The 25,632-nt window shown below is 38.8% G+C and overlaps 1 protein-coding gene across 1 annotated transcript in view; it reads left to right on the top strand.

The window, feature by feature from the left end:
* Window positions 1-25,632, top strand: part of gabbr2 (gamma-aminobutyric acid (GABA) B receptor, 2) — a 263,152-nt gene that overhangs the window by 143,973 nt on the left and 93,547 nt on the right. The window contains exon 3 of the mRNA XM_073822118.1: window positions 17,206-17,376. Within this exon, the coding sequence (XP_073678219.1) occupies window positions 17,206-17,376 (171 nt within the window). The remainder of the gene's footprint in view (window positions 1-17,205; window positions 17,377-25,632) is intronic.

Genomic DNA, 25,632 nt, shown 5'->3' with positions numbered 1-25,632 from the left:
GGAAACAATGTGAGTTCAACGACTCGCTAATTGCCTTACAGCACGAGCTAGACAATTACAAGAAAACTACGGAGAGTGAACTGGGCGACCTGAGGGAACAACTTGACGACCAGGAGAACCGAGCCCGTAGGAAAAACCTGAGGCTGATCGGCTTCCCAGAAGGAGTGGAGGGAAAAGATACAGTGGCTTTTATTCAAGAATGGCTACCCAAGATGCTTGACTTAGAGGGGCAAACATTTGAAGTGGAGCGCGCCCACAGATCTCTGCAACAACGCCCAGCGGATGGCGCCAGACCCCGTGCCATCGTGATCCGGCTGCTCCGCTTCTCTGACACGGTCAAGATCACCGAGGCGGCTCGGAACAAAAGTTCGCTACAATATGGTAACTCGTCCATCATGATATTCAGAGATATGTCAACAGCCCTGTATAAAAAGAGGAAAGCCTTTGCGCCACTGAAACGGAAACTTAAAGAAAAAAGCATCACTTTCAGACTGCTACATCCAACTACTTTCTCGATGGATCTGGAGGAGGGACGGCGCACCTTCACAACGCCACAGGCTGCTGAAAATTATTTGAAGAAACATCACCCAGACGTGCTACATTAGGTCTAATCCTCTAACGTTACCCGGTAAACTGGTTTACACACTCCCCTTTTCTTTTTGGACATTGGCTGGATTCGTTCATCCACATCGTGGGCCCCAGTTGCCAGTAGGGCACTAGCGGGAAGCAACTGTACTTTGTGGTATGTTTATAAAATGTATAAAATACCATCGTTAACGCAGGCATCCTCTGTTATGGTCAGGTATCATTTGTTACCATTAGCTAACGTGATACGCTTCTGATAAACCGAAACTAACCGCTCTATTTGTTACCCCACTGGTATAAGCTTGCCTCTTATTTTTATCTACACTTTTTTGTTATATTGAGGTGTTTTTCATATATTTTTAAATACCAATATGTTTAATAATATGTTTAATATTTAATATGTGTTCCATCTTCTTCGCATGGACGTGATGAGTGTGAGCTGCTGTAAACTACAGCCTATCCAGCAGACCGTTTGTAATATTATGCTCACCGGTTCAAAAAGCAGAACAATATTTAGTTATTTAGCAACTGCGAGTTAAGGAGCAGTCCATCAGATACGCATAGCGATCCTTTTTTTTTTTTTTCTCTGGATACGGAGGTGATGGCTTTTATTTGCAATGCCATTATAGGATGACTTGGCTTTATAAACATCACTCCATTTTATTACCTGTATATGTTTATGCTGATCAAAGGGGCCGCTGTTAACAGTAATAGGTTGGTAATTAGAGGGTCTGTTAATTACAAGTCTTAGGTTTTGCAGTTTTAGGTGCATATTTCCCTCAATCCTGGATTACTTCTCCTGGTGTTCTCGTGGGGAGTTGTTTCATGTTACAAGATCCTTAACATTGTCTTCTCATGTCTATATGATGGTAATTTAATGCTGCAAACTTGGATTGATGGCTAGTAGATTATTTAACTTTGTTAGGATTATCGGCACCGTTTAACGGCGCAGCGACATAGGTTTTAGCTGCGCGACAAAAGCGTCAGGAAGACTACGGGGTTGGCACCTCCTCAGTTGGGGAGGAGGTGGGGCAGGAGGGGGGACTAAAGGGTTTATTTTTACTCGATTTCATTTTATTTTTTTTCTCTTTTTTTTTTCTTTAACGCTTACATTCTGTATACAAGACATAGAAATGTGTTTCTTAGTTGAGACAGCAGCCTGTATTTATTGCCCTAATCGGTTACACTGGTGCGTGCATTACTTGCACTGGAACGTTACCATATGGGAGGACTAGCTTAGAAAATGACAGCTGTAGCTTTTAAGTATTTGACATGGAATACGAATGGCATCAATGATCTATCAAAACGTAGGAAGGTGCTTAACTTTCTCAAGAATCACAAAATAGATGTAGCTCTATTACAGGAGACTCATCTAACAGATGCTGAGCATGTTAGACTGACACGTCAATGGCAAGGGCAGACCTATTATTCCTCCTTCACGTCCCAATCTCGGGGTGTTGCCACACTGATAGGTAAAAATGTCCCTCTGCAGGTGGATAATGTTGAAAAAGACACACAGGGCAGATACTTGATACTTAAAGGCTCTTTAGCTGGTGAATCTATCACGTTAGTAAATATTTATGGTCCAAATTATGACTGCCCTCAGTTTTTCCAAAGTCTGTTTTTCAAACTAACATGTTCTGCGAGTGAAATTATCATAGGTGGAGATATGAACTTAGTCATGGATCCATCTAAAGATCGGTCATCCTCTAATCTCAAAACCCTATCCCAAGCAGCTAAGATTCTCAAAAAGGAAATAGCAGATTTCAAACTTGTGGATGTCTGGAGAGAGAAACATAAGTCAGTACGTGAGTATTCCTTCTACTCACATGCTCATAAGAGCTACTCCAGAATCGATATTTTTCTTACGCATGTGGACAGAATCCACCTTATATCTTCATGCGAATATCTGGCTATGACTCACTCGGACCATGCCCCTCTTATGCTCCAGATAGTTCAAAAGAACACTACGAGTAGTCACAGACTTTGGCGATTCCCCACTCACCTAACTAATGACACAGATTATGTTAAACTTATTAGTAACAAAATAGATAGTTTTGTCACCATCAATAAAGGGACTGCCTCACCTTCCGTTGTATGGGAATCCCTAAAAGCTTATGTGAGAGGTGAGACTATAAGTTATACATCGTGGAAAAAGAAACAATACTTGCTGAAAACCAAAACACTTGAATCAGAAATTAGGAATCTTGAAAAGGAACACGCTCAGACTCATAGTGAAACAATTTTTGATCTTCTAAGTAACAAAAGGACCGAATACAATCTGTTAACCACTAGGGTGATTGAGAATGCCATGGCTAGAACGAAACAACAATACTATGAACATGGGGACAAAAGCGGTAAATTATTAGCATGGCAGATTCGAAGGGAGGAAAATTCGAGATGCATCCCCTCAGTTAAGACCAGGGATGACGTCACAATAATCCATGATCCTAAACATATCAATGACATTTTTAAGGATTTTTATGTTGACTTGTATTCCTCTCAGGGTGTTGACGCTCACAAAATGTCAAATTTTTTGGAGAGGCTGGATGTCCCGGGGATGGCTACGGGGATGCGGGAGATCCTAGAGGCGGATATTACTAAACAGGAGGTTTTGAACGCAATTGGAAAACTTTCAGCAGGGAAATCACCGGGACCAGATGGGTTCTCTATGGACTTTTATAAAGCTTTGGCACCTAATCTAATAACGCCGCTAATGGACATGTTCAGGCATTCACTTGAAATACACCAACTACCTAAAACCTTAGAACAGGCTCTGATTACGGTCCTGCTAAAACCAGGTAAGGACCCGAAACTCTGTGGTTCCTATAGGCCAATAGCCCTTCTCTCATCAGAGTATAAGATATTCACCAAGGTTATAGCTTCTAGGTTGGAGAAGGTGATACCAGACCTTATTTACAAAGACCAGACAGGCTTCGTTCAGAACCGTTTTTCCTCTGACAATATCCGTAGGTTCCTCAATGTGATGTGCTGCGCCGAAAAGATCAACACGCCGGTCGTTGCCCTTTCACTGGATGCTGAAAAGGCATTCGATCGACTAGAATGGCCCTATCTCTTCGCAGTATTAGATAAAATGAATTTTGGTCCAAATTTGATACAAATGATAAAAATGCTATATCTTAACCCATCAGCAATGATTCGAACAAATGCTAACCTCTCATCTCTCTTCCCCTTGTCACGTGGCACTCGCCAGGGTTGCCCCCTGTCTCCGCTCCTCTTTTCGTTAGCGGTCGAACCCCTCGCAATTGCCATTCGAGCACATCCTGATATAGAAGGCATTATGGTTGAAGGAGAGAAGCATATCATTTCGCTTTATGCTGATGACATTATGCTGTATCTGTCTAATATAGCTACATCGCTCCCTGCCCTCTGCGCCCTGTTAGAGGAATATAGCTGCGTCTCTGGGTATAAGATAAATAAGCAGAAAAGTGTCATGATGCCTCTTAACCCAGCTGCTCAAGGACTATCAAGGAAAGACATTCCCTTTTATTGGGACCCCTGTAAACTATGTTATCTTGGTCTGCAAATACCCAACCAGCCACATCAGATTTACTCTTTAAATTATGAACCGCTATTTAAAAAAGTTGAGGCAGATCTGGATAGATGGAAATCTCTTCCAATATCCCTAATTGGAAGGATAAATTGTATTAAAATGAATATCCTACCCAAGTTCCTTTACTTGTTTCAAGCACTGCCAACTCCAATTCCGAAAGCGTTTTTTAAAAATCTGGACAGACTGATATCTAGATTCTTATGGAACGGTAAAACTCCCAGAATCAAGCTCAAAACCCTTTGCCGTCCCACTGAGCAGGGAGGATTAAACTTGCCTGATTTTCAGTTATATTATCTGGCTGCCCAATCCAGAGCTATTTGGATCTGGATCCAAAACTTGGAACACCCTCCAGCTTGGAAACAGATTGAACAGTCCCATACGTCGGAAGCGTTGTCTAGCATCCCATTTATTTACCGTTATTACAAGCAGAAAAATGTAACTCAAAATCCAATAATAAAACTTACATCTAAAATCTGGGAGGAAATTAGAACAAAGTTCCATAGTGTCCGCACATTGTACAGATCTACCCCATTCCATTTTAATCCGATTTTACCTGGGATATTAAAAGATGGCATTACTAGAGACTGGTATAACAGAGGCATATGTACTTTTGGACATCTATATGAGGACAATAATTTGAAATCCTTTGAACAACTAAGACATTCTTTTGGGCTCCCCTCTGCACATTTCTTTAAATACCTACAAGTTAGGGACTTTATTAGGGTGCAGCAGGGTGGGAAACTTATCCCCTTGGAGGATTTTGAGGTAGACTGTATGATGCAAGACAAGCATAACTCTAAAGGCTTCCTATCCTATGCTTATAACAGACTAATGAGCCTGGCAGAAAATAAAGCTCTTACTGCAAAAGCTAAGTGGGAAGCGGACATTAATTATGCTTTTAATGACTTTGAATGGAAGGAGATTTGCAGTAGCTCTCAATTATTCTCCTATAACAGTCGACACAGACTCTTACAGTTTAATCTTATACATAGGGTTTACATGACACCTCATCGTCTTCATAAGATAAGTAGTAAATATTCTGAATACTGCCCTAGGTGTAAGACCGAAACAGGGTCCCTTCTTCACATGTTTTGGACGTGTGGGTGTCTGGAGCAGTACTGGGGATCTATTTTGGACATTATTACAGGAATTTTGGGGGTGGAAATCCCAGCCAATCCACGGCTGACGATATTAGGAGACCTGTCGGTCTTACCAAATAACACGAAAGACAAGACTCGCTTCGTCAGACTAGCCCTAATTGCAGCTAACAAATGTATAGCTATCAACTGGAAAAGCGAGGAGCCCCCTGGTGTTTCTTTGTGGCTTAAAGAGCTCTCGTCGTACCTGCCACCAGAAAAGATCATGTTTAATCTCAGGAAAAAACCATCAGTCTTTGATAAATGCTGGGGAGGATTTCTGACCTTTTTACATAATAGAGCTGCCCCTGTAAGCAGTGTCCATGGTCAAAATTGAAAACTGTACTGCAGTGGTCTGCAGGAGTCCTGGGTGGTTCCCAGGGCAGGGCTGATGCAACTTTCCCCAGGCCGTTTGTTGTCTCTATCTTCTGTATCATTCTATCTCTGTGCATCTTGTTTTTAATAATATTTAATATATATATTTTTCTTTTTGTTGTTTCCTTTAGTTTAATTTTTTTTTTTTTTTTTTTTTTTTTTTTTTTTTTTTTTTTTTTTTTTTTTTTTTTTTAATTTATTTTTCTGATTATTACTGGTGTATTGCTATGATTTCTTGTTTTTGTTTTTCCCCACTCTTGTCCAGGGGAAGGGGAGGGAGGGGGGTAATGTGGGATGTTAATTGATTGCATTGACCTTGAAGTGTTGTACGAAATCTTAATAAATAAATTGTTCAAAAAAAAAAAAAACTGAAAAAATCGTACCGATATGTACGAATCACTGCAGTTTCCAATTTGCGATTGCAATTGCGATTTCGACTTCAAACGATCTTGAAAATACAGTAATCGAGATCAAACGATTTCAGGCGCTTGGTGATTATTTATGTAAACCCTTGTCAGTTATGTCTTAAATGGTCATAAACAGTTGTGAAAGAAAATACGTGTGTAACAGTGTATTGGATCCGTGTGGCTCTTAAAGCAGCAACAAGTAATATTCCTTCTGCCGTCTCTGTGCTTAATATTAATAAAACGTAAAAATACAAAGAGAAAAATCACTCACTGTTCTTGAATGAAGGACTTTTTTTGTTTTAATAAGAAACAAAGCATATTTAATTCCTACATTTTACATTAAAATAATTACATTAAATTTCTGTAGTAGGCTGTTAGACTACTTTAGACTTGCATAAAAGTATTCAGTATTTTTTCCCCAAAAAAAAGCAATTTTTTTTTTTTTCATTTGTATCTTTTTTTCTGTTGTATTGCTATCTTTAAATGAATCAATATCAAGTTTTGGACCCAGTCATAGTTGTGTTAAATAATCATGATTACAATATTGACCAAAATAATCGTGATCAATTATCGACCAATATCGAGCAGCCCTAGTTTCCGGTTGAAATGAATACTAGAGGCAGTACAACACCAACAACTTTTATTCCTTTTCACACAAAGTATGATTTACACACAGAATTTTGATGAATAAAGCCTAATTTCACACAGTTATTTGCAGAATATTATATTATGGCTTTAAAACAATCCTGCACGATTTGAATATACATATACAGCTTCATATGCATGAGTTTTCTAATTCAGTAGGTTGGCTCGGTAGCTCACCCGATATGGCATATACCCAGCAATACATGCCTGTACCAACATACTAAAAACATGCCACGGTCACATATTGAACGTGTTTTAACGCCACTCTCTGGACATTTCACTTGTTAAAACTGCCACAAAATGCGCAGCAAGGTACGTAAATACGGTGTTGCAGAACTGTATATAGATGCACGTATTTCCAATGAGTCTGGGTTGAATCTAAGGCATTAGATGCCATTTCAAAGAGTTCACAGATCAGCTGGCTTGAATTCAGAGTGAAAGGTGCAGTTCAGACTATTTAAAGGTAATTTTTAGAATGTTACATTTCTTTAATATGCAGAGACAGCTGTAAGTAAGCCATGCGTGGGCTGAGTCTCTTGAAAGGTGCCACTGGGTGATTCTCATTTCTTAATTGTGCATCCTTGTTTCTTGTCCTCGTGTTTTAGCTGTTCCCGTTTAAAAAAGCAAAGAAAGTGTGCCAGGATGAAGTGCGAGGAGGGAGGGAATGAAACAAGATGTATCTGTAATATTAGAGATGTACTGATATCTGATAAAAATGACTTGTCATTAATTATTCATCCTCATGTCTTTCCAAACCTGTTAGGCCTTCAAATCAAAAATTAAGATATTTTTTTATGAAATCCGAGAGCTTTCTGACCCTGCATAGACAGCAATGCAAGTGACACGTTGCCCAGAAAGGTATTAAGAACATCTGTAAAATAGTCCATGTGACATCAGTGGTTCAACTGTAATGTTATGAAACTACGAGAATACTTTTCATGCACAAAGACAACTTCTCTCCCGCGTCAGTCTTCGACATGTGTTCATGAGCACTAGGTTTTAGGTTCAATTATTATCCTAAAAGAGATTTTAAAAGCAAAATACAATAGCAGCCTCTCCCTCATCTGTTTTCTTTAGTCCTCATGGAGAGAACATGGTTGTATCTGAGTGCATTATGCTTTGACTTTTCCCTCGTGAGGATGGAGCATTCAGCATGTAGGCTAGTCTGTGCTAAACTAAGATTAGAGCAACCTCCAAGAGACCCCTTAATGCTCAGTGAGTCCCGTAGGTGCATTTGGATTTAGTGGCAAATCCTTAATTGGCAGCACTAATCTGTGTGTTTTGAACAACAAGTACTTTATTGAGCTGAGATGAGTGACGGGGTGACGTGGCATGACTCTTATTCTGGAGTTCTGGCCATTGATGTGAAAGCAGGATTACACTCTGATAAAGGCTGTAAATCGGCTAATATTCTGCACAAGAGCAAATTGCTTATTAGGTTTGTTAGATATTGAAGTCTTTGATCTCTCACTTGTGAGGGTTAGGTTTTTTGTGTGTGTTTGAAGACCAGCACATTTGAATTCACATTTCATTCATTTTGGATTATGCCGTATACAGAAATATAAAATTATATAGAGGAGATTTTTAGGGCTGTCACTAACAATTATTTTAGTAATCGAATAATCTATAGATTATTCTGACGATTAATCGAGTAATCGGATAATTATAATTACTTTTTGTGGTAATTAAAATAGACTTAAGCAAACAATGAGGAAGCAATATTAATTAGTTCAAATAAAGTGTCAAAAGCAAGTAATCATATGGTTTTATTGAACAAAACTGTTAAAATACATCATGTATTATTAACAATAGAACTAATGTACATTGTGTATTAAAACAAATGACTGCAGAGTGTGCCAATGGCCTGACAAATGTTTTTACACTTTACTGCACAATCTAATCCTTGTTTAATATTGAACAAACAATTAATTTAAAAAGTCTACTTAATCTTTAATATTTGTCCGTTACTTTACTACAGAAATGCTGTAGCCACTGTACAGGTGCATCTCAATAAATTAGAATGTCGTGGAAAAGTTCATTTATTTCAGTAATTCAACTCAAATTGTGAAACTTGTGTATTAAATAAATTCAATGCACACAGACTGAAGTAGTTTAATTGTGATGATTTGGTGTAACCCCTCACACCCGGGTCCTACACTCAAAAAAATGATTCTACCACACTGTACAGTTAATTTAAAAAAATCTTTTTCATTTAACACCATTGTGTTAGGTTTCCCATTTAAACAATTGCATTGTGTTAAACTGATTTGAAACAGTTTCGTTTTGGTTCAACTCAATATTTTCATTTTGAAAGAACGTATTTCAATTAAGTAGAGTTGAGAGTACATAAATTACTTTACTTGTGTAACTAGGAAGTGGATTTCCCCTTCCCATCATGCTTTGCACACGGCTGGATAAGGAGAGTAAATGTTGAAATAAAATTTTATTTTATGCATTTTTTTAATAAAATGATAAAATTGGGAGACTTGTTAATGTTTAATGTTCTTTTATGTTTTTATTTAAAGCAGTTTCTGGTATGGTAGTGTTTTTGGGGGTTACCATTGTGGTGAATGCATAGAGCATGTGCTTGGGTTGAGGACCTGATAACATAAGTTAAAGTTGTTTTAATAATAAAATAAACAACTACTTTGGGCATGCCATGGATGTAACAAAGCCATCTTATGGCTAATGCCTAATAAGTTGGTTAATGCCTAAAGTTAAGTAAATCCAATGTATCATTTTTTGAGTGTAGAAGAATTTCTGCCTAGTTATTTGTTTTCCAGTTAAATGTTTTAGATTGAGTTCAACAAGCATAAAATAATTACTTTATAAACGTATCAATTTCATTGAAACTATATTTGATCAAATTGAGTTGGCCCAACTCAATTACATTTTATTGCATGAATTTGTTTTTTATGAGTTGGGGTCACACATATTTATTGGATGGAAATCCTGCCCTCAATTAAATTGAGTTCATCCAATGACTTATTTTTTTGAGTGTACTCGCACCCCGCTCCGAGCGGGTCTCCGGCATGGGAGGCGGACGCACTAACAAGGAGGCTAAAGGCTGCAACCTCTAGCGTCAGTCGCTAGTGCGTCTCTTGAGATCGGGGAGTGAGGTTTACCTGCACAGCACCTACTAGCTGGCCTCCGTTACACTCACCCCCCTAAACCTCACTCCCATCCGGGTCACGGCACCAATGTAACCCCTCACACCTGGGTCCTACTCGCACCCCGCTCCGAGCGGGTCTCGAACCCGGGTCTCCGGCACAGGAAGCGGACGCACTAACAAGGAGGCTAAAGGCTGCAACCTCTAGCGTCAGTCGCTAGTGCGTCTCTTGAGATCAGGGGAGTGAGGTTTACCTGCACAGCACCTACTGGCTGGCCTCCGTTACACTCACCCCCCTAAACCTCACTCCCGTTCGGGTCACGGCACCAATGCAATCACTCACTCCCGGGTCCTACCGCACCTGCTCCGAGCGGGTCTCGGGCACGGGAGGCGGACGCACTAACAAGGAGGCTAAAGGCTGCAACCTCTAGCGTCAGTCGCTAGTGCGTCTCTTGAGATCAGGGGAGTGAGGTTTACCTGCACAGCACCTACTGGCTGGCCTCCGTTACACTCACCCCCCTAAACCTCACTCCCGTTCGGGTCACGGCACCAATGCAATCACTCACTCCCGGGTCCTACCGCACCTGCTCCGAGCGGGTCTCGGGCACGGGAGGCGGACGCACTAACAAGGAGGCTAAAGGCTGCAACCTCTAGCGTCAGTCGCTAGTGCGTCTCTTGAGATCAGGGGAGTGAGGTTTACCTGCACAGCACCTACTGGCTGGCCTCCGTTACACTCACCCCCCTAAACCTCACTCCCGTTCGGGTCACGGCACCAATGCAATCACTCACTCCCGGGTCCTACCGCACCTGCTCCGAGCGGGTCTCGGGCACGGGAGGCGGACGCACTAACAAGGAGGCTAAAGGCTGCAACCTCTAGCGTCAGTCGCTAGTGCGTCTCTTGAGATCAGGGGAGTGAGGTTTACCTGCACAGCACCTACTGGCTGGCCTCCGTTACACTCACCCCCCTAAACCTCACTCCCGTTCGGGTCACGGCACCAATGCAATCACTCACTCCCGGGTCCTACCGCACCTGCTCCGAGCGGGTCTCCGGCATGGGAGGCGGACGCACTAACAAGGAGGCTAAAGGCTGCAACCTCTAGCGTCAGTCGCTAGTGCGTCTCTTGAGATCGGGGAGTGAGGTTTACCTGCACAGCACCTACTAGCTGGCCTCCGTTACACTGACCCCCCTAAACCTCACTCCCATCCGGGTCACGGCACCAATGTAACCCCTCACACCTGGGTCCTACTCGCACCCCGCTCCGAGCGGGTCTCGAACCCGGGTCTCCGGCACAGGAAGCGGACGCACTAACAAGGAGGCTAAAGGCTGCAACCTCTAGCGTCAGTCGCTAGTGCGTCTCTTGAGATCAGGGGAGTGAGGTTTACCTGCACAGCACCTACTGGCTGGCCTCCGTTACACTCACCCCCCTAAACCTCACTCCCGTTCGGGTCACGGCACCAATGCAATCACTCACTCCCGGGTCCTACCGCACCTGCTCCGAGCGGGTCTCGGGCACGGGAGGCGGACGCACTAACAAGGAGGCTAAAGGCTGCAACCTCTAGCGTCAGTAGCTAGTGCATCTCTTGAGATCGGGGAGTGAGGTTTACCTGCACAGCACCTACTAGCTGGCCTCCGTTACACTCACCCCCCTAAACCTCACTCCCATCCGGGTCACGGCACCAATGTAACCCCTCACACCCGGGTCCTACTCGCACCGAGCGGGTCTCAAACCCGGGTCTCCGGCACAGGAGGCGGACGCACTAACAAGGAGGCTGAAGGCTGCAACCTCTAGCGTCAGTCGCTAGTGCTTCTCTTGAGATCAGGGGAGTGAGGTTTACCTGCACAGCACCTACTGGCTGGCCTCCGTTACATTGGCTCACATTTAACAAAATCTCGACAAATTAGAATATGGTGGCATGCCAATCAGCTAATCAACTCAAAACACCTGTAAAGGTTTCCTGAGCATTCAAAATGGTCTCTCAGTTTGATTCACTAAGCTACACAATCATGGGGAAGACAGTTGTCCAGAAGACAAATCCTTGACACCCTTCACAAGGAGGGTAAGACACAAACATTCATTGCCAAAGAAGCTGGCTGTTCAAAGTGCCTTATCCAAGCATGTTAACAGAAAGTTGAGTGGAAGGAAAAAGTGTGGAAGAAAAAAATGCACAACCAACTGGGAGAACTGTAGTCTTAAGAGGTTTGTCAAGCAAAATTGATTCAAGAATTTGGGTTAAATTCACAAGGAATGGACTGAGGCTGGGGTCAAGGCATCAAGAGCCACCACACACAGACGTGTCAAGGAATTTGGCTACAGTTGTTGTATTCCTCTTGAACCACAGACAACTTCAGAGGCATCTTACCTGGGCTAAGGAGAAGAAGAAATTGTCCAAAGTCCTCTTTTCAGATGAGAGCAAGTTTTGTATTTCATTTGGAAAGCAAGGTCCTAGAGTCTGGAGGAAGGGCGGAGAAGCTCATATTTTCTTGAATATGTGGACATCAAAACGTGTAAACTCAGAGAGAGGGTTTGAGCTTTTATTGAAATCGTGATGAACAGTTAGCATATTGAGAAAGATATGAATATATTCTCGTGTGTTTGCTTAGGTTTACAAATGATTTACCTTACAAATCTGATGAAATGGTGCATGTTGCATTCCCAGATGAACGTAATAATGAACCCAAACTCACAACAATATGCAGAGATGCAGTTTTAAATGCTCCACACAAATAATAAATGATAACAGTTTGTGTGGAGCAGCGTTTACTGTGAACGGAGCTGTTCTGAGAAGCACGTATGCAACCCACACGTATGTAAATAATTAAACAGCATATATTAAACCTGCATTGCATAAATTTATTTTATTAAGACATAGCGTTTGTGAATTCACAGTACAATTATGCTTTATTATGATTTTAAATGGGTTTAATATATCATGCAGCCTTGAAAAAATGGTCCAATAATGCGTTTCATGGATTCTTGTCCATGAAATGCGCCACTGCCTGTATTTTGCCAGTTACTCGACACAGGCAAAATGCAATCAAGGATTTTTTTAATCGAGTACTCAAATTGAATCGAAGAATTGTGAAAACCCTAAAGATTTGTCTCATTACAGTAAAAAAAATGTATGTCACAATTTATCATAGGTTTAAAACATAATACTTTTTTGTTTGTGTACTTAGTTTGAGGTAAGATTTTGTAAAGTTTGTGTGCTCACCAAGGCATTTGTTTGATCAAAAATACTGTAAAAACAAGGTAATTGTGTAGAATTGAGCAGAATGTGATGAAGTGATAGTAAATATGAACTTGGTCTGTCCAAAGTTTAAAAGGACTAAAACTGTTTCTTTCTTCTATGGAACACACAAACACTCACACAAAATTATGAAAAACTGTTTTTGTCCATATAATTAAAGTCTTCTTTTACAATATCTTTTGTGTTTCACACAGGAAAGAACCCAAATGAGAGTGATTAGATGAAAATAGAGTTTTAACTTTAATGTGAACATCTCAAGTGTTTTTAATTGAATGCACTAGCTTTGACACGTTCAACAGGCGTAACATCACTGTTCTGAGATTGGCTTCTTATTTCAAGATTGTCAGTGAGTAAATGACTTTTTTGAGGCAGGTCTGAAAAGGCCAAAAACCAGACCAATCTAGATAGTGTCTATCTGTAAGTTAATGCACACTTGGCTTCAAAGAGAATCACAGACTACTAATCTGTGTCATTATCAGGAATCGTAATGTCTTATCTTTTCAGCACTGCAATTAACCCTACGTTGATTAACATCAATAACTCTCCTAGAGGACACAAAATCATTATATTAGATTACTTCAATCCCTCGCAATCCCCTTTCATTTGCTCATGCCCATGTTAGAAGGAAAAATGGATGTTCTGCGCACCCTCCTTCTTCTTGAAACGCAGAGCAGGTGGTGTGATTATGTCAGCTCTGATGTCTGCTGTCAGCTATAGCTTTAGTTCACACATTTCCCATATATTATAACAGTGTAAATAAATCCTACCCAAATCTGTCTGTTCCCTTGTCTGAATATTCACAGGTCTAAATGTTTCTAACAGGGTTTAATGGAATTCATCGAAATGTTAGACTGTTGTTATTCGCAAGTTCTCTGGCTGTCAGGGTGTGTAAACACCAGCGCGCCATTGTGAGATCAGGGAAAGAATTAAGACAGAGTTTTTTCCCTCTGCATGACAAATTTATCTTGCTTGCATCCATAAGGGGTTCAACCCGGGTAAATTTGTGAAAATTTGTCAAATGACATTCCCTTCAAGGTGAAATGAATACCTGGATTAATCTCTTTGTACATATACAGTCAAGCCCGAAATTATTCATACCCCTGGCAAATTCTGACTTAAAGTTACTTTTATTCAACCAGCAAGTTGTTGTTGTTTTTTTTTACCGGAAATGACAGGCTTCTCCCAAAAGATAATAAGACAGTGTACAAGAGGCATCATTGTGGAAAAAAAATATTTCTCAGCTTTTATTTACATTTGAACAAAAAGTGGCATGTCCAAAATTATTCATACCCTTTGCAAACTGTCACAGTCTATGCGAAAATCCAAAGTTCTATACCATTCCAAATAGTCCAAGTTGTTCTAAAGCATCCTAATTACCCTGATTAATTAGGAACAGCTGTTTTAATCAGCTCAACAGGTGAAAAACAGAAGCTCTCTTCTGTCGGTTTGTGGACAGTCATGACTAAGACAAAGGAGCTCACTGAGGACCTGTGGCTGCGCATTATGGCTGCTCACAAGTCAGGAAAGGGCTATAAGACTTTCTTCTGTGGAACATAAGCCCCAGTATTTTGAAGATGCAGTATAAAGATATTATAAACACTAACATAAAGTGCTATACAAATAAATTTGACTTGACAATTGGGACAGTGCCTGAATCTCCTCCTTGTATCAGAAAGTAGACCTAACAAGCTGTATTCAGACCATGTTCCATTCAGCAGAGTGTTTGTGATTACATCACCACTTCATTCACCAGAGGTGCCACAAATGAGACGAGATGAGAGGTCAGGGGTCACGGCTATTGCACACTCCAGAGCAAAAGTCAATTCCATTTCACCTGCAATTCTATTCACAAGAAAAGTAATTTAGTTGATCTAATCCCGAGCAAAGGAAGGTCCTATTCCGAGTTCATTTTCAGGGAAGACCCTGATGTGGACCAAAGCTGAATAGAACTTGTCACGCTTTTATATCGAGGTGCTTCCTTGTGCTCTGGAAAAGCAGTTTACTCTGTTAGTACTATATGTAAATTGCTGCTTAAATCACCTGCGAATTCAATAAGTCATCCATATAAATTTTCACAAAAACATCAACATGCAGCTTTTGAAAGATTACATTTCCATTCACTATTCAGTTGAGATTTTTTGCCTCGCAATAAAAAAGTTCATCGAATTGAATGTGCAGCCACGTCGCCGACAGACATTTTATGACTGTAAGCAAAGAGTGTGCTCCTTTAACAAGTATAAGACGGCTTTTGCTATTCGAAGTCAAAGCATTTCCATATGTTTATCTCTGAGAGACTAACAACCCTCAGGATGTATTATAACCGGAGGAACATTTGTTAATCTACTGACGGGAGCACTGGCATAAAAATCATACCATGATGTTCCAGGCTTGTTTTTCGCTCCAGCTGAGGCTTAAAATGCGCTGCCTGGTGTTTGACAACATTAAAGAGGGCATGTTTTGAGCGAAAAAGTCTTCAAAAGTGTGAAGCCTCTTTTAAACGGTTCCTTTTTGAAAGCCTAAAAAAGATATAAACATGCTTAGCATGCAATATTTGAACAGCGCATAGAAGCGTTTTTAAAAGGATCTTATTAACATTTATGTTTCTTGAGGCAGAGGAGAGTTAGATGAAGCAGGACTCAAGAATTAAGCAGTGTAAGAGATTTTCAGGCTATTCACTTGGTCACATGTTCTAACAGTTCATTGATTTGCTGATTGCCTTGCAAATGTAAACATTTGGTTTTCGGTGATGTTTTATACATTGCTTTGTGAATTATGTACATTGCAACTTCAACTTCATTTGGACAACTTTAAAGGCAATTATATATATATATATATATATATATATATATATATATACATATATACACACACACACATATATATGTATACACACACACACACACACACACACACACACACATATATATTCATACAGTAATATTATTTAATAATATGTTTGTGTTGTGACCAACAAAACATTGGCAGGGCAAATACAAATTTTAACTACTGGCGACCACTATGGAGAACAAACACATTTTAATGTTTCATAATGCATCTTAATACACACATACAAGCTGATATACTGAGGTTGACCATCAGTGCAAACGTTCATGGCTCCAATCACCACGGCCACTCACCGAAGGTGTGAGAGCTGTCTTTTTATAGAGATGTGTTAATATGTTGATTCATTCACACCTACACTGTCGACTCTTGGAGACTTGGCATACTGGCTATGGGCGGCCACTTGCTTTCGATCCAGCATGCTGCTCTAATAGCAGAAAGTAGAAAGTGAACACAATCTTAGTCCAGTTGGCACTTCGCAAAAACCATCCCCCATAGTTGCTGTTGCTATATCCAACAAACCATGACGCTCTCACGCCACACATCAGGTTCTCACACAGTGAAAAATACATTGCAGAACAAAGAGGAAACTGACAACTGGGCAACAGAAAAGACAGAGCAGGTTATTTTAGCTAAGTCTCAGCTTTCAAATTTTGTCGTTTTCAACCTGATTCATGACAGAAATTTACCAGTGTGAACTTTTTCGCGAGATGTGAAATGCTTACCAATTGGTACGTATCACTGCAGTTTACAACAGAAATGTCCACTGAGTGGCGCTAAAAGAGTGTTTGTTTTTGTTATTTTCCCCAGAACAGATGAATGTACATATGGTACGTTTTATGTGATGTTGGTTTTGCATGTGTCACTGCAGTTCTGACTTGAAATGTCCATTGAGTGGCTCTAAAACTAATGCTCCGTGACGTTTTAAAATAACATACCGTCTGCACTACGCCTAAACCTACTTGATAGTATGGAAAAAAGCAAATGTAACGTAAAAACGCAATTGTAAGCATGCTGTTTTAGCCTTTTATCTCTCATCTTTCAGCTCTTTCATCACCATGTTTTTCACGGGATTCATACCCAAGGTTTCCGTATTCGGTCCAACTCTGTCCAGGCTGTGCTACCAAGCAAGCTTGTTACGTTTGGAAAGCGAAACATATGGAGCTGTAATTATAAGTGTGTACAAAAACGATTACAAGTGCTTGCTGTTACCACCTCTAGTGTTCATTTCTGCTGTAAACTGCAGTAATATGTACTTATTGGTACTTTCTTCATCTTTTACAGCTTTCTTTTGCGGCCACAACTCCTGTCCTGGCAGACAGGAAAAAGTATCCAAATTTCTTCAGAACCGTCCCATCAGACAATGCTGTGAACCCCGCTGTGGTGAAGTTTCTCAACTTTTACAACTGGAGCAGAGTAGGAACCCTGACCCAGGATGTCCAGCGCTTTTCTGAGGTATGTTAAGAAAAATTGCTTTTTCTGAATGTACTTTGACTTATGATATTGTGGTTCAGTCCTTAAAGAATTAGTTCACTTCAGAATAAGAAATTCCAGATAATTTATTCATTCCATGTCATCCAAGATGTCATGTCTTTCTTTCTTCAGTCAAAAAGAAGGTAACGTTTTTAAGGAAAACATTCCAGGATTTTTCTACATATAGTAGACTTCAATGAGGATCAAACTGCTTCAAAGGGCTCTACACGATCCCAGCCGAGAAATAAGGGTCTTATCTAGTGAAATGATTGGTCATTTTCTAAAAAATACAAATTTATATACTTTTTAAAACAAATGCTCATCTTGCATTAGCTTGACTTCATGCATTACATAATCACACACGTGGTATAACGAAAGTCCCAACCCAGTGTTTACACAGTGAATGTGTGAAAAAGGTCAAACACCCTTTACAAAAAAAGTTAAAACAACGATGTATGACAATTTTGAAGTTGGAGGAGAAAATGAGATGGAGTTTTTAACCCTACCCTACCTTTCTAAACCAATTTACACAGATGAAAAACTTAACACATGTGACTTTTCCAACATTATTATGCAAGTTGATTATGAGTTATTAGCGCAAGGCGAGCATTTGTGGATAAAAAGTATATAAATTTGTAAAAAAAAAAAAAAATGTAGAAAATGACTGATCGTTTGGCTAGATAAGATCATTATTCCTCGGCTGGGATCATGAAGAGCCTTTGGAACTGCATTGAAATTAGAATTTGGACCTTCAAGTTGTTGATCCCCATTGAGAAAGAAATACATGAATATCTTGGATAACATGGGGTTGAGTAAATTATCAGGAATTTTTTTATTCTAGAAGTCAACTAATCCTTTAAACTAATGTTAAGAAAATGTTTTTCGACAGTAGATATTATGTTTTTGGTCTTTATTTATGTGAAGAAATATTTCAGAATATTGAAGCACTTGAAGCAACTACTTGATACTCAAGAACAATTTCCTAGCTCAAAAAATACACGTTTGACAGAAGAATATGCATTTAGTATTGAATGTAGTATTGTAGCATGATATTATCTTGCTCTACATAACCAGCTTCACCAGCCTATCACTTTTTGGAAGAGTACTTCTCAGAAATATAAGGCCTTTTCCTTTAATTTTGAGTGTGGGTGTGTTGTTTTCCTTCTGTTTGTATTTCATGTGAATAGACACAGTTATTCCCCTGTGGAGTTCCTTTTCGGTCTCATTTTGGTGTCTGAGATAAAAGTAGATTGAATTGATTGCTTGAGACATTTATATATAACACGGTCAAGAATCGTGTCATGTTTGTGTGTTTATTGTAAGCTTCTGGAAATTCCTTCCTCCAGTGGGATGCGTAGTTGAAAGCCTCCAGGGGCAGAGAGATATTAGCGTCTCTTTCTCACACGAGCGCTCCATAGTAACCGTTTGCTGTCAGAGTTCAAAGTATTCCTCAGGTGATAGATCTAAAACCTGGATCATCATTACACATCCACCTAGCCATGGATCACTGGGACTGCTAATGTTAGCAAATCACTGCAGTTTTGTTGCTGATAGAAATGTGCAAAAAGGCCTGCAGTGGGCTATGTTTCAAACTGAAATGAATTGTTCTTACTAGGTCAAAAATTGAATTGAATTTTGTTGTCAGTTGACACCAATACACTACCAGTCAAACGTTTTTGAACAGTAAGATATTGTAAGTTTTTTTGCTTACCAAGCCTGCATTTATTTGATTGGTTTTCTAATTTAATATATTTTAAAGTGTAATTTATTCCTGTGATCAAAGCTACATTTTCAGCATTATTACTCCAGTTTTTAGTGTCACATGATCCTTTAGAAACTATTCTAAAATGTTGATTTTCTGTTCAAAAAACATTTTATTATTATTATAATTAATATTTAAAACAGTTGAATAAATTCTTTCAGAATTCTTTGATGAATAGAAAGATCCAAAGATCAGCATTTACGGTATCTGAAATAAAAAGCTTGGAATCAGTATATATCTATATATAATTATTATTATTTTTTTTTTTTGGGAGAAAGAGATTGTTGAAAATAATTATTTCAATTAGCAAGGACACTTTAAATTGTCAAAAGTGATGAAAAATACACAACATTTAAAATGTTATTTCAGATAAATGCTGTTTTTCTAAACTTTCTATTTATCAAGAAACCTGCAAAAATTCTACTCTGCTGTTTTCAACATGATAATAAATGTTTTTGAGCAGAAAATCTGAATATTAGAATGATTTCAGAAATATCATGTGACTGGAGTAAACATGCTAAAAATTCAGCTTTGAAATCAAAGGAATAAATAACATTTTAAAATATATTAAAATAGAAAATTATTTTAAATAGTAAGAATTTTAAAATTTTAGTTTTTGCTGCACTTTGGATCAAATAAATGCAGACTTAGTGAGAAGAAAAGAGTTAAAAACATTACCAATTTTACTGTTTAAAAACTTTTGACTGGTAGTGTATAATAGATAGGCTTAACATGCTTAGCTTACAAAAAATTACTTACCTTACAAAAAATAATATATTATAACTTTGTATGTCAAAGCTGACATGTGACATGGAAAATAGTGGGTGAATTATGAAAAGAGGATGTTCAAGATGAAGGCTGACTTGATTTTTGGCGCTTTTCCACTACACAGTACCAGCTCGGCTCGACTCGACTCGACTCGACTCGGCTCTGTTTGGTTTTCCACTGTGTAAAAGCTGTACCTGTACCTCCACAATAGTACCTGGTTGTCATAGCGACGCTGCAGGAAACTGCCGTGATGTAATCTTCTACGTGACACACACCCGCTGTCTGCACCTCCTCGTTTGACCACGGTGTATTCTTCCGAGTTGCCATAATATGTAATGGATTGGATATGTCACGCAATCTCTGGCCAAACTTTTTAAAAATGGCGGGGTTATTCTGGATACTATTGCTGGCGCGTGCAATGATGACGCAGTGAATAGTGACAATTCTCTCTGACCAATCAGCAGTCTGCTGTGTTTTCACGTCACATTTTAGTATCGCCTCAGCTCGCTTGGAACCTCGCCGGAGGTGGTACGAAAAAAAGTACCTGGAAGCCGGTACAGGTACAACTTTTACACAGTGGAAAACCAAACAGAGCCGAGTCGAGTCGAGTCGAGCCGAGGCGAGCTGGTACTGTGTAGTGGAAAAGCGCCATTAGACTACTTTTTAATGAGTATAAACCACAGTTTCAATAAACCGCATATTAATAGCGTCTCGGGCTCCGTGATTGAATATATATTTTCCTCCATGTGCGAGCTACAGAATGAGCCACTCTGTGAAACAGCCAATCAGAGCAGAGCTCATCATTATTATTCATGAACCTTCTAAATAAGGTAATAACAGACCATTTCATTCTAGGGACAAATCCTAGGGTTGTAAATGGACCTGTAAAACCATTTCTGGAGATTTTTGGCCCTTTTCTATGCCATATACCTTCTATGTAGATATCAGAGAACAATCTAAAATATTGTGTCAATGCATTCTATGGCACCTTTAAAGAATTCAGTACTGAGTAGTCAAATGCAAGTTTTGAGCAGTGAAGAGTTGTGCTTGTTGTTTCTCGTTCTATGATCGCAAATGCGTGTTTGTCATAGGATAGACATGACTGTAAATTATTGACTGAATTGTGTTTTTATAATATTTGCTATTCAAATGGAAATATGCTAAATAAATGCCTTCAGGTGGGTTAAAACAGTGATTAAAAACACTGTATTGTAAGATTAACATCTGCTAGAAAATATTTTATTTTACAAATGCAAGTAGCGCTTCTTCTGTTCTCTTAGACACCCTGAAGCTCAAAGAACTGTATGTTCTGTAATATTATTTACACTTTAATTTGCTAACATACTGAAATGCACTAAGAGTGACAGGCAATATGTATTCATACATGCTGTAAATAAATTGCATTGTCATATTTTTATTTCATTTTAGGGAAAGCCAGGTTTCCCACGCACTTTTAAAGCAGTTGCCGTATGTGTGATACCTTACAGTATAAGAGAATTTTTTATTAATCTCTTCCTTTTGTCAGCACATTGTGGAGGTTTATACATATTTATGTTTTTCAGAAGTTTAATATATATTTTAATCTCATGTAAACATGTTATGGTTTGAGAACAGATGGCGAGTGAGTGGTATAATCTTTATATAAAAAAGGGAAAGGAAATATAATGGATCATTCGCTAATTTCTTAGTGATCATATGACTAATTTAAAAAGTGATTATTTGATTTTTAAAATGAATGGCAGGTAAAGTTGTGCTGTATATCTAAAGATTCAGTCAATGAATGACTGAATAAATGAATAAATCATTCACATAGACGCTCTGTATCTGAATGGCTGAACAGAGTTGTGCTCTTGCCTTTGGGGAGGTAAGGAGCTCCAGTGAGGGTTGTGGAAGGTGTAAATCCCTTTATCTTTGCCTCTGGATGGAGTTGCTGAACAGACACAGAGGAAGAGCCTGATCCCGTCATCAGCCTGCCTGAGGAGGGCACTGGAAGCCTGATTAGCATGCCGGTGTCACGCTCTCTCACCCTCAGCGGTGCCGTACCGCAGGATAGCTGACCGCGCTGTGTGATGTGACATTTCAGGAGGAGGTGCATCTGTTGTGTCACACAAATTAGGAGGTGTGGATCTAGAACCTCACTTGCTGGCCTTTTCTTGGAGACTTGGGATGACTGGGGGTTGCTGGTTTCACTAAGAATTAATAATATTTTTCTCAAAAGTGCCTCGGTGTAATTGCATATATGAAAATCCTTTTAATACTTAGAGTAAACAAAGAGGTATTCGTGTATGTGTGTGTGTTGTGTGCATGAATGCTCTGGGTTTCTATCTCAGGCCTCATTCTGCTTGTTCCAGTGAAGTAATTTAGCACCTGTCCTGTCTGCTGCTTGATATCTGACACATTGCAGGAGGCTGTCGGTGTTTTGCCTGAGTGTCTATCAATAAGTGGATTAAGGGCTGTTCACACTCCAGCATGAATCACACTCCAGTATGCTGTTTTACAGATGAAGACCCAATCCCCTTTTTATGTGGTAAAAGATTAGATGACTTGGGCCCCGATGAGGAATTAAACCCATTTGTCAGGCCTCGCACTTCGAGTAGGATTGTGTGCGTTTCTGTGTCTACACATAAATTGCTGTGCATAATGTCTGTGAGGTGTTGAGGCCACCGTTTTCCTTTCTCAGGCCAGCTCTTATATCTATATACTCGCTGTTACGCAGTTTACACGGACATAAGGTAAGAGTTTGAGTCATTAAGCCGAATCAATCGCGTGTAAAAAGATTTGACAACTTTTTAATGTTCTACTTGGAGATGCATTAAATGCATTATTCTATCTATCATTTTATCATTCTATCTATCGTTCTGCCTGTCATTGGAGATGCATTAAATGCACTGTTTTTTTCTATCGTTCTATCATTCTGTCGTTCTGTCATCTATCTGTTGTTCTATCGTTCTATCATTCTGTTGTTCTGTCTATCGTTATATTGTTCTGTCATCTACCTGTTGTTCTATCTGTTGTTCTATCTATCTATCTATCTATCTATCTATCTATCTATCTATCTATCTAATCTATTGTTCTATCGTTCTGTCATCTATCTGTTGTTCTATCGTTCTATCATTCTGTTGTTCTGTCTATCGTTATATTGTTCTGTCATCTACCTGTTGTTCTATCTGTTGTTCTATCTATCTATCTATCTATCTATCTATCTATCTATCTATCTATCTATCTATCTATCTATCTATCTATCTATCTATCTATCTATCTATCTATCTATCTATCTATCTAATCTATTGTTCTATCGTTCTGTCATCTATCTGTTGTTCTATAATTCTGTCATCTATCTATCTATCTATCTGTCTGTCTGTCTGTCTGTCTGTCTGTCTGTCTGTCTGTCTGTCTGTCTATCTATCGTTCTGTCATCTGTTGCTCTATCGTTCCATCTATTGTTCTGTCATCTATCTGCTTTTCTATTGTTCTGTCATTCTATCATTCTGTCATCTATCTGTTGCTCTATCGTTCCATCTATTGTTCTGTCATCTATCTGCTTTTCTATTGTTCTGTCATTCTATCATTCTGTCATCTATCTGTTGTTCCATCGTTCTATCTATTGTTCTATCGTTCTGCCGTCTATCTGTTGTTCTATCGTTCTGTCATATATCTGTTATTTCATCGTTCTATCTATTGTTCTATTGTTCTGCCGTCTATCTGTTGTTCTATCGTTCTGTCATATATCTGTTATTCCATCGTTCTATCTATTGTTCTATCGTTCTGCCATCTATCTGTTGTTCTATCGTTCTGTCATATATCTGTTGTTCTAACATTCTATCTATTGTTCTATTGTTCTATCATTCTATCGTTCTATCTTTCTATCTTTCTATCGTTCTGTCATCTGTTGCTCTATCGTTCCATCTATTGTTCTATCTATTGTTCTGTTATCTATCTGCTTTTCTATTGTTCTGTCATTCTATCGTTCTGTCTACCGTTATATGTTCTGTCATCTATCTGTTGTTCCATCGTTCTATCTATTGTTCTATCGTTCTATCTTTCTATCTTTCTATCATTCTATCGTTCTATCGTTCTGTCATCTGTTGCTCTATCGTTCCATCTATTGTTCTATCTATTGTTCAATAGTTCTATCATTCTATCGTTCTGTCATCTATCTGATGTTCTATCGTTCTATCTATTGTTCTATCGTTCTGCCATCTATCTGTTGTTCTATCGTTCTGTCATATATCTGTTATTCTAACATTCTATCTATTGTTCAATTGTTCTATCATTCTATCGTTCTATCTTTCTATCTTTCTATCGTTCTGTCATCTGTTGCTCTATCGTTCCATCTATTGTTCTATCTATTGTTCTGTCATCTATCTGCTTTTCTATTGTTCTGTCATTCTATCGTTCTGTCTACCGTTATATGTTCTGTCATCTATCTGTTGTTCCATCGTTCTATCTATTGTTCTATCGTTCTATCTTTCTATCTTTCTATCATTCTATCGTTCTATCGTTCTGTCATCTGTTGCTCTATCGTTCCATCTATTGTTCCATCTGTTGTTCTGTCATCTATCTGCTTTTCTATTGTTCTGTCATTCTATCGTTCTGTCTACCGTTATATCGTTCTGTCATCTATCTGTTGTTCCATCGTTCTATCTATTGTTCTATCGTTCTGCCGTCTATCTGTTGTTCTATCGTTCTGTCATATATCTGTTGTTCTAACATTCTATTTATTGTTCTATCGTTCTGCCATCTATCTATTGTTCTATCGTTCTGCCATCTATCTGTTGTTCTATCGTTCTGTTATATATCTGTTGTTCTAACATTCTATCTATTGTTCTATCTATTGTTCAATAGTTCTATCATTCTATCGTTCTGTCATCTATCTGATGTTCTATTGTTCTATCTATTGTTCTATCGTTCTGCCATCTATCTGTTGTTCTATCATTCTGTCATATATCTGTTATTCTAACATTCTATCTATTGTTCAATTGTTCTAACATTCTATCGTTCTATCTGTTGTTCTAATATTCTGTTGTTCTATCTATTGTTCAATTGTTCTATCGTTCTATCTATTGTTCTATCTATCGTTCTATCGTTCTGTCATCTATTGTTCTATCGTTCTGTCATCTATCTGTTTTTCTATTGTTCTATCATTCTATCGTTCTGTCTATCGTTATGTAGTTCTGTCATCTATCTGTTGTTCTAGCATTCTGTCATCTATCTGTTGTTCTATCGTTCTATCTATTGTTCTATCGTTCTGTCATCTATCTGTTGTTCTAACGTTCTATCTATTGTTCTATCTATTGTTCAGTTGTTCTATTGTTCTATCATTATATCGTTCTGTCATCGATCTGATGTTCTATCGTTCTATCTATTGTTCTATCTATCGTTCTTTTGTACTATCGATCTATCATTCTGTCATTCGATTGTTGTATCTATTCTATTGTTCAATCATTCTATCTATTGTTCTGTCTGTCATTTTATCTATCTATCTATCAATCTATCGTTCTATCATTCTATCGTTCTATCTATCTATCGTTCTATCTATCTATCGTTCTATCTATCTATCTATCGTTCTATCTATCTATCTATCTATCTATCGTTCTGTCATCTATCTGTTCTATTGTTCTATCATTCTATCGTTCTATCATTGTATCATTCTGTCATCTATCTGTTTTCAGCATTTCTATAGTGTTAATTATATGGTTGACCATTAT

This window comes from Garra rufa, chromosome 17, assembly GCF_049309525.1.
Source record: "Garra rufa chromosome 17, GarRuf1.0, whole genome shotgun sequence".
Taxonomy (NCBI): Eukaryota; Metazoa; Chordata; class Actinopteri; order Cypriniformes; family Cyprinidae; genus Garra; species Garra rufa.
The sequence above is the reverse complement of the archived record's forward strand: the minus strand, read 5'-3'. Positions and strand labels throughout refer to the sequence as shown.